The sequence below is a fragment of the Macrobrachium rosenbergii genome, chromosome 51 (assembly GCF_040412425.1).
Source record: "Macrobrachium rosenbergii isolate ZJJX-2024 chromosome 51, ASM4041242v1, whole genome shotgun sequence".
In the NCBI taxonomy this organism is placed as follows: domain Eukaryota; kingdom Metazoa; phylum Arthropoda; class Malacostraca; order Decapoda; family Palaemonidae; genus Macrobrachium; species Macrobrachium rosenbergii.
The window spans coordinates 45,706,333-45,717,382 of NC_089791.1; the positions used below are offsets into that span (position 1 = coordinate 45,706,333).

At 37.1% G+C, this 11,050-nt stretch overlaps 1 protein-coding gene across 1 annotated transcript in view; it reads left to right on the forward strand.

Moving 5' to 3' along the window:
* Positions 1-268: 268 nt before the first annotated feature.
* LOC136833363 (roundabout homolog 2-like) overlaps positions 269-11,050 on the forward strand; it is a 19,879-nt gene continuing 9,097 nt past the window's right edge. Inside the window, exons 1-2 of the mRNA XM_067095398.1 lie at positions 269-632; positions 10,379-10,957. Of these exons, the coding sequence (XP_066951499.1) occupies positions 578-632; positions 10,379-10,957 (634 nt within the window). The 5' untranslated portion in view covers positions 269-577. The remainder of the gene's footprint in view (positions 633-10,378; positions 10,958-11,050) is intronic.

An 11,050-nucleotide genomic window follows, 5' to 3' on the forward strand; every position in this document is an offset into this window, starting at 1 on the left:
TCCTGCCCGTTTCCATCATGATAGGGCAGAGGGACTCCTCTCTCTCTCTCTCTCCTCTCTCTCTCTCTCTCTCTCTCTCTCTCAGGGGCCATCACTAGAGGTGGCCCATCCCCCTCTCAGGGGCCATACCTATAGAGGTGACCCATCCTCCCCCGAGTACCTTATACACAGAGCAGGTCTCCGGACACCTTCCCCCAACCCTCCACGCCCCCAGGAGTGACGGTCCCCTCGGAGGGGCGAGAGGCCAAGAGGCCGACGGAGGATACGTGCGATAGTGTGCAGCGAGATCTGAGGGAGGGTGGGTGTGCCGAGCTTGCTGTCGAAGCGCGTTTCAGCCGCGCTTTAGTTAGTTTCAGTGCCGTTTCTTCGATGAGCATCTCGATTGTACCGACTTCGATGACGTATTCCACGACAGTCGCGGCCGTCTTCCGCCAGTGTTGAAGTGCGATATACTCTTGACAAGACAAACAGGTGTTGTTGGGATGATTGCCTACTTAACGTAGGCCTACCCGTGTTCGTCAAATGTTGTGTCCTTTTTGCCCCAAGGAGAAAATCTACAGATAGATAATAATAAGACATGAAAGGTTTACTCTCCCTGTTGCTTCTCGTCGTTGCTGGTGTTGCCGAAGAAGGTAGGGAGAAAAACAGACGGAAATGCAATGCCTGTCTGTGGTGTTATAGATTATCGCCAGCTATGATTTATTGTAGCTCTGCTGATGTTACTTTCCGAGGAATATTCCTAGCACTGTTTTTTTTTTTTTTTGTAATCTTTGCGGTATTTTTTCTAAATGAATACCGGTAATTCAATATTTGGGAAACAAGGCTAATGATTCCTTTATATTCTTGCAAATAGCTATCAGAATTTAAAAGATCTTACCCTTAATTTTTTTTTTTTTTTAGGCAAGGTAATCTCGTTGGGAACAAAAACAAGTATATCATGACTTCAAACTTGAAAAGTATAAATGTTGATCCAAGCTGATATTCAGCCTAAAAATTAGGTTAAGTTAGATCGCGGTAGTCTCTTTACTTTTTTACCCATTTCCCATGAGATGTAAATATTTTTTCGATTGAACTTGATGGGAACCTCTAATAGTCGGAACACTCGTGTGTGAAGTAAAGTTTTGCTTCAAACTAAATCTAGAGGATTATCATATATTACGGAACATAAAACTCGTAGATTCAGTTCCGAAACACACATTCCCTTTTTTTTAAGTATATATATATATATATATATATATATATATATATATATATATATATATATATATATATATATATATATATATATATATATATATATATATATATATACTGTGTATATGTATACATATGTGAAGATAAAGACATTTTTCTAAAGTCGTCAATTTTAGCTTTAAATATTCCTCAGTTTTATAGAAGTAATTGATTCTTATTTATGTATGTATATTTATAAAACGCACACACACACACTATATATATATATATATATATATATATATATATATATATATATATATATATATATATATATATATATAAATAGAGAGGGAGAGAGGGAGAGAGAGATTCTAAAAAAATGTACCTCTAGTGAGAATCATTCATTCATTTTGTTTCTGTTGGGAAAATGAAAAAGGAGAGATGATGAAATATCGTTTTATTGCGAAAACTGCTCTTCAGGTAACGCCGGGTTATAAAGGAAAATCATATATAAAATTTGTTCACATTTTTTCCATAATGAACATTTCCAAGAAACCTAGCAATTCTTTTCTTGGTTGCCTTTACTTTTTAAATTAATGTGGCCTAGTCCTCGCTCTAATAAGCACCCCTTATTTTTAGAAAGCGCTTATTTTTGTTATTACTTTAACGTAAAAGTTTATCGCAACCCCTAAAGTTTCTCAAAATACCTCGCATGACCCAGGAGCTTAAGGCTCGACCCCCTGTCATCATTAGCGTTCGAGTTGACTGCAGGTTAAGTAAGTCTTGGAAGGAACATATTCGTTGGTACCTGAGTGCATGTTGATGCAGATCGACTGGGGTAACCGTCAGTTTGAGGGCTTTTTTTTTTTTACCTCTTTTTTCTGTATCCGGTTTAGTAAATATTTATAGTCCCGGTTTTTTCCTTCATTCTAGCACTCTTGGTGTACGAGAGTTTTGAGTGCTTCAGTGATTGTGTGCTTCATGAATGATTCTTTTGATATATTAGTAATTTTAATTTTACCAAAGAAAATAAATTAAGGTTTATTTGCTCGCGTATGTGGAAAAAGTATACCTGAATTTTTGGATTTCACTCGTCATATTTTGCAAGGAAAGTTACCAATAAGCCGGAAAAATATTGAATGAACTGTGTCACATTCTACAAATGTTTCTGTTGGTTGGGTTATATAATAATAATAATAATAATAATAATAATAATAATAATAATAAAATAATACAGTAATAACAATTCCCAGAAACACCTTTCTCCATGATTACTTCCACATGCGTCTGTTTGTTGATTCATATCTATAACAGTAACAGCAACAACAACAATAATAATAATAATAATAATAATTCACAGAAATACCCTACCCCCACAGTACCTCTACTCCTTAAGAGAAGCCCCTGTCGAAATTCTTTCCCGAACGTAATGTTCTTGAAGCGTATAAATTAACGAGAATGAAAGGGCACCATTACCTGGGATATGGTGTGATTGACTCCAGTTCTCCGCTCGCAAGATGAGAAAGCATATTCTCGTGAGGAGAACCAGTTCTGTCGAATTTTTCTCTTTTTTTTATAATTTTTTCTTCATGCTTTACAGGGCCAAACTTTTAATGATCTTGTAGATACATAGAGAGAGAGAGAGAGAGAGAGAGAGAGAGAGAGAGGGGTTGCCTTTGATCATATTTTTCCCTCATGCTTTACGGGGTAGGAGGACTTCACATCAGAGAGAGAGAGAGAGAGAGAGAGAGAGAGAGAAATAGTTCTTTTTAATACTTTTGTTTTTCATTTGAAAATATATATTTTCTCTCAATTTACGGATAAAGCTTAAGGGCTCCTTAGAGAGTGACAGAGAGAGAGAGAGAGAGGGAGAAAGAGGGTGAGAGAGAGCGAGCGAGTGGGAGTGATGCGGTAGATCTTATCAATACAGAAAGTAGTATTTCAACGGTGGGAGAGAGAGAGAGAGAGAGAGAGTGAGTGAGTAGGGATAACCCAGTTAGGCTGCATTTATGCAAGCCAGAGAACAAAAGTTCCAGAGGAATATTTTGAATGATCTAATTATGAGTTTCTATTGTAATAAAGTCCCTTTTGTTGAATGGTAATGTGTCATCTAAGCTGTTTTGATGTTGTAGACGATAACAGTTTTATTTGAAATTGCAAATATTTAATTTTGTATATAATATATATATATATATATATATATATATATATATATATATATATATATACTGTATATATATATGTATATATATAAACACTGAAAATAATAAGACTTTGACTGACTAGAAATCTTGTAAATTTGTTGCATTTTAATTAGGTATTTTCCCCCCAGCTCCTCCTCACCATATGTTGATTCATTGTTTTGGTATTTGTAACTGAGATATATATAGAAAAATAATGTTTAAAATTTCACAAAACGTTCTCTGATTGCATTACGGTGTACTAAATGAAAATCAAAACATGGCGATGGATTTTCCTCTCTCTCTCTCTCTCTCTCTCTCTCTCTCTCTTTTTCACACACACACACACACATAAGAAGTAGGTGGAAAGTCCAGAGAAGACAATACCCCCGCCCCCTTCGTTCATCAGCGGTGGCCAGGGTATAGCGAGACGGAACTTGAGAAAGATCTATGTCTTGTTCCTCACACCTGACTCTTAAATCTGGCCCCTGCCATTCTTGAAACCTATATGACGCCCACTCTTCTCTCCCCCCACCCCCTCACCATGACCCCTTTCCTCCCCTTCCTGAAGACAGCCACGTCCGGTCAACACTACTTCTCTGCCTTTCAACATTACTCAGGTCTGAAAGGGGTAGGTCACCCACTCCCACATGCACTCAGACGTGCAGACTGAGAGAGAGAGAGAGAGAGAGAGAGAGAGAGAGAGAGAGAGAGAGAGAGAGAGAGATACACAAAATCTTCTAGCGATCATCGAAGGCAGAGCGTGATCTTAGCGAAGTATGACTGAATGCGGAGAGTACTTCCAAAACTGGTTTGCTTTTGGACAAGCATGATTCATTCAGCCAGTAGGGGAGGGGTGTGTGAGGTAGTAGGAGAGGGAGAGGACGTGGATACTTGTTAACGGAGGTTGAGGTAAATTATACTGTTTAAAATAGTGTATTTTTTTATGTTGCTTTCCAGGAGTGCTCTCCTCTCTCTCTCTCTCTCTCTCTCTCTCTCTCTCTCTCTCTCTCTGTATATCTGTATATATATATATATATATATATATATATATATATATATATATATATATGTATGTATGCATTACACACTGTATGTCTCTCTCCTCTCTTTCTCTCTCTCTCTCTCTTTCTCTCTCTCTCTACACACACAATATATATACATATATAAATAGATAGATAGATATACATTCATATATACATGCATACGTGATACATGTGTGTATATATACAGTATATATATATATATATATATATATATATATATATATATACATATACATATATATATATATATATATATATAGAGAGAGAGAGAGAGAGAGAGAGAGAGAGAGAGAGAGAGAGAGAGAGAGAGAGAGAGAGAGAGAGACTGTTTTGCGTCCGAGTAATATTTGAAAGAATCTTCATTATAAAAAACTGCATATTTTCCTTGCTCTTGGAGTGACAGAAAATAAGCCACGTGCCAAGTGGTTAATGTGGTAGTCTGGAGAGAAATAATTATGACACTAACAAGGTTAAGATTCTGATGGTATTTACTCGGAATTGACAGGAAATCAAAGCATGAATAATGACATATAAACAAGCATCAGTGTGTTGACTTAGTCAGTTAATATATATATATATATATATATATATATATATATATATATATATATATATATATATATATATATATATATAATTTATAGCATAGAATTATTAAATTGACTATTATTAAAACTGGATGGTATCTAGCGGAGATACAGTATTTATTCACGTAAAGTTACTTTTCGTGAATAAATATCTCCGCTAGATACCATCCAGTTTTAATGAGGTCCTGTTAGTAATTTTATTAATGCACAGAACAATTGTGTAAGAGGCAATGTTAATATATATTATATATATATATATATATATATATATATGTGTGTGTGTGTGTGTGTGTGTGTGTGTGTATGTGTATTACAACGTACAGTAGATTTCGTATTACAAGTTACTTACGCAGCCACTCGACACGGGGGAAAAACTCTACGGCGTTACCCTACCGTAGTCTATGGCAAAAAACGCTTTCCATTGAATTATAATTGATTTGATTTTATAAACTGGTGTTACAACAACAGCCGTCGACAATTGTGTATGGTCCATAAATTCCCCGCAATTGAAAAATCTTACTTTTTGTATATTTATATCTATATTCCTGTTTTATTACATTTATAAAGACTTTACTTTACCTTTTATTTTACTAATTTAGTACAAGATAAAAATTCACGGAAAACCTCTTGAGAAGAAGTATTTGGGTTAAGCACGAGTATGTTAGATCATTACTTAGTGTTTTTTGTAGGTTATTTAGGCTGTCCATGAAAAGACTTCCGCGTAAGGGGGTAGGGCCGTCAATGCGCCTCATGCGGTACACTGTAGGCATTACTTACGGTTCTTTGCAGCGTGCCTTCGGCCCCTAGCTGCTACCCCTTTCGTTCCTTTTACTGTACCTCCTGTCATATTCTCTTTCTTTCATCTTACTTTCCACCCTCTCCTAACAATTGATTCATAGTGCAACTGCGAGGTTTTCCTCCCGTTACACCTTTCAAACCTATTTACTGTGAGTTTCCATTTCAGCGCTGAATGACCTCATAGGTCCCAGTGCTTTGCCGTTGGCCTAAATTTTCTATATTCAATTCAATTCAGTGAAGAAACTTCGAGATACCCTCTCTCTCTCTCTCTCTCTCTCTCTCTCTCTCTCTCTCTCTCTCTCTCTCTCATATTCGAAGCAATAATTTACTGGCAATTACCTTCGACTGGATGATTATCATTCTTGATAATCCGCAATTATTTTAAATGCGCTCAGAGGATCATTGTGACATTAATAGTTACCTTAGCATGACTTAGAGAATGAACGGCTCTTTTTAAAAATCATAGCAAGATCATGGCGAGGTGAATTTCGAGTAATTCTTTTAATTAGAGATAATGAGTACCCAGTTAGACCAATCTCCACGATAGAGACCTCAATTAACATTCAGAGAATCGTACGTGAAAGTGATTTAGGTGGTTGAGAATGAACTGCGACGAACCTTCGGTAAGAATTATGGCTTTTTCGTTTTTGCTTTGGGAATAATTTGCATTATGCTTTCTTGCGAGAGCGATTTCGTTGTATCAGAATTATTGGCAAGGACCACTTGTCGGGAATTTGCAGATCTTATGACTATGCAATTGTTTTTATCAAGAATTTTTCTTTTAGTTGAAAAATCAATCTTTAAATTTGATTAGTCTTGGTATTTTTGATGTCGTTGACCATTTTAGGTGTCACGCCAGCTTATTTTTTATCTGTAAATCAATAAATAAATAGATTAAGATATAAATAAATAAACCAAAGGAGAGTCCAAATCACCTTGAGGCTTAAACAGTTTCATACGAATTTAGAGAAGTAAAACTTAAGAATTCCCACATTTCTAAAACATGGTGTTCGTATTATTCATTATTTATCTACATATTGACGAAAGAGGGCTTCTTTAAAAGAACGCGTTTTTGTATCGCAATTAAAAGTTGCTTATTATAATAAGCATGTAATTATAGATATCATCACGCAACTTTGCATGCTAATGTTCTTTAACGCTGGTGACGCAAGGGTACTGCGTTAAGGTAATGAACGTCCGCGCTTTTGTCTCGTATGTTCAGGATGGCAATTAAGGCGATGACATTGATGATGAATGTAACGATAATTTAATATAGAATATTTTTTCGTTTTCCCCTCTCAAAGTAAGTAAAAATTAAATTACCTATAACTCAATTAAAACGTTTTGCACATAAGAAAACGTTCCAGATCGATGGTATTAGGTAACATGCATGTTTACATTCATGTATGTTTACATTCATGGATCGTTTGCATACATACGTGGTTACCTTTTGCTTACATACGTGGTTGCCTTTTGCTTTTTTGCACATCTTTTGTTCAAAGCTACAGCTTTGACCACTGCTTGCTATTAAATCTTGTTTATATATATGATACAATGTCCGCACATTACCATATTTAATACTGAATATTATGACTGGTTTATTTTTATATTTTGTTTTCTTATTATGGTTAAATCTGGAATAGTTCTGGACTAATTACTTAGGGAAAATAAATATTTAATTTCCTTAATTTTAATTACGCGGAAGCTTAATATTGTCGTACTTATCTTGATTTCTGTAGCGTTCGACATTTTTTATTTGGGTATTCTTATATAAAAAAGTGAACAGTAGAATAAAGAGAAAACGGAGTATATAACAAGTACACAAAGAATAATAAACCGTTATCTACCTATATCTTGATGCGGTTTTTTAACTCCAGATCACTTGTAGTCAAATGCTTTTATGCTACAGCAACAAAAAATAGAGCTGATATGCAGCAGTTCTGTAGGCTTTTCATTGCCCATTTATAATGTAATGGATAATTAGCCCATTGCCTGTTCCCATAATAGGAAGACTAGAAAATTACATTATTGGAACAGTTGTACCACAGTTTTATTAGTCAGTTGGCAAAAGTATTATTTAAATAATATAAAAATTAAGACATTTTTACTTCTAAAATTATTATTATTTTTATTATTATTATTATTAATTCTTTGTGCAATGCTGCTCATATTACTACGATTGCCCTTGCTATTATTGTCAGTGTTGTTACCGCTACATTTGCACATCATGCAACCACTAATAATGCGCCTACCATACTTCTTCGATCGTTCGTTTTCGCCTGTAATACGTGCACTAATCATGGTCCTCAAAATTTGCAAAACCGTAAGTCGGAGTGCAAGTGTCACTCGACGCCGTTACGGTCAGATTTATTGTGTCCTCGACGCCCACGGTTTCAACGGGACCGTGGGTGACACCTGCCGATGTTTTCTTCTTTATCGTCTTTTGACGTCACAGCTTTCACTTTAATTTGTACGCATAATTCGAATAGTTTTGGGAATTATGTTCCTTTCTTATCAGTGAGAAAGCAGTATAATTCCTTTCTAGTTCTTAACAAATTAGTTTCCTTTCTTATCAGTGAGAAAGGAAGGCAATTTGCTAAGAGCTAGAAAAGAATTATATTCCTTTCTCATTGATAAGAAAGGATTACATGCCTTTAACGTGAGTAAAAAAAGGTAGCTCATTTTGCTAAGAGCTAGAAAGGTTACGTAAATGAGAGGAGAAATAAGCGTGTTGCGTTTTTGCAATTTTTGAGATTTATTGTTGCAGAAAGGAAAACAGTATTTCCCAGAAAATGTTTTAACAGACTACACAGAACCCTACGAAATAATTAAAAGATATTTTTGTATTCAGCAGAGAAATTTGTAAAGCGCATTAGAGGGTACTATGTCGCCAAGCGCTTTGATTGTACTGATGTCCGGACATGAGTTGACAGTTAGGTACCAGTAGATCGAAACCTTTTAAAGCAATCTGGCGTTACCCAACGTTGATAGAGGATGGAGAATATAATTAGCAAAAAAAAAAAAAAGCCCTGAAGAATCTTATATGTGATGCTGAAACGGAGTAAAAATTTCAAAGGAAGTTAACCTATTCTTATTTAGTATTTGAGATAGCCTGTAAATGGCTGACTGTAAGCGCTCTTAATTAATTCACATAATCTATAATTTTTCAAGATTTTTTATAATGTATAGGTATTACTATTAAATTCCCGTTGACTGCATTTTTGTCTTCTACAACCTTCATTTTTTTATTCGTTGTGGTTAACTCGTGAAACATATGTATTGGTCACGGAACCATACGGATAATTTCGGAATAAATTACATGTAGATTATTGCACTACTGCCTAAACCTGTGCATTATTACAGTAATGGCTGTACGTTATTACACAAAATATGCTAATCGAGATAAGAATAGTACCTGCGTCAATACAGACTATTACAGTGCTGGCATCAATTCAGGTCAAGGGATTCTTAAACTTTATGACTTGAGCGAAGCGAGTAGGTACTGTACCTTCAACGCTAATCTGTCCTGTCAGGGAACCATTCCCTGAAGGTTACCATTAGTCACCTAAATAGCCCATATATCCGGCGGAAAGCAATAAATATTGATATTTTCCTTTCCCTCCGACATGCTTTCCGTCAAAGCATTCTTCTTCATGCAAGCTATCATTTTCGTAATGATTTAAAACGTCTGTCGAGAGACTCCCAGACCATTTTCTTCCCGAAGCATTTATTATTTTGATTGTTTACATTTCAGGGTGGGAAGGGGGAGGAGTTGGCATCAAATGCCCCAATTTTTCTCGCTGTAAGCTCCCGTGGACATGCAGATGGGATTAAATCGTCCTTACAGAGTCAGATGACTACGGGAAGCGAGCCGTGCCCGGGAGGGTCTTTTCGGCTTGATTTACGGGCAGGACTTATTTGCATTTTGGAGTTTTGCTAGACATTGCACATGTGGCCTCTTCTCCCTGACAAAGGGACGGGGGGAGGGGGGACGCTGAGAGGGAAGGAGGGAGTTATATACGTCTTCTGAAACTGAAATATATTACAGTTTTCTTATGTTCAACTTTTGCGGGGAGTTAGAAAGAAAAATGTGGTGGTTTTATAATCATGACAGAGAGAGAGAGAGAGAGAGAGAGAGAGAGAGAGAGAGAGAGAGAGGCCCAACGAGTTCTTTCCATATTATACTAATTTTGGAAGGTGTATATACGATTACAAATGTATATATTAAAAAATCATATACAATTGTCAGTGTGTGGGTGTGGCATGTCCATGATTTTTGTTGTTGTCGGAAGGTACACTGCACTTATATTCTTCAATTTATTAAGACATTTAATATCATAAATATGATCATTTAAAGTACTCTGCAGTTCACGTAGTATGTTTTATATATATATATATATATATATATATTATATATATATATATATATATATATATATATATGTGTGTGTGTGTGTGTGTGTATTTAGTATTTGGATATTATTATATTTATACAATAGTCACCAGATATGAGCAGTGCTCTGTTTCTTTCCAAACAGAGCATTTATCGGCAATGTAGATTTTAACCAAGAATGTTGCATTTCCTCCCCAGACCTAGCACCGATAATCAAGGAGCACCCGAGCAGCATAGTGACGCCCCGCAACGAGCCCGCCACGCTGAACTGCGCGGCCGCCAGAGCCTCCCGCATCACCTGGTTCCGAGATGGCGAGGAGGTCGTCACTTCCAGCCAGGACCCCCGCTCCCACAGGGTGTTCCTGCCCTCCGGCTCCCTCTTCTTCCTGAGGGTGTCGACGGGGAAGCGCGACAGCGACGCTGGCACCTACTGGTGCGTCGCCTCCAACAAGTACGGCTCGGTCCAGTCCCGGAACGCCACGCTCACGGTAGCCACCTTGTCCTCGGAATTCCAGAGGGAGCCGGAGCCCCTGGTCAAAGCCAGAGTTGGGGAGTCGGTGACTCTCTCCTGTAGACCCCCTAAGGGATTTCCGACCCCCGACATCGTCTGGCTGAGGAACAAGCAAGAGGTGACGAATTCGAGTCGCGTCACGGTGACCTCGGCGGGCGATCTGGTCATAGATGAAGCCGTTAAAGAGGATTCGGCTAATTACGTCTGCAGGGCGCATAACGTGGTTGGAGCGAGGGAGGCGAGGCCGTCGAAGCTCACCGTGATGAGTAAGTACCCGGAGCTCTTGCTTTTAAGAGTATTAAACATTAATGACTATTCTATGGCAATGCAGGTTGCTTGTTGATGTGTAATGCTACTTA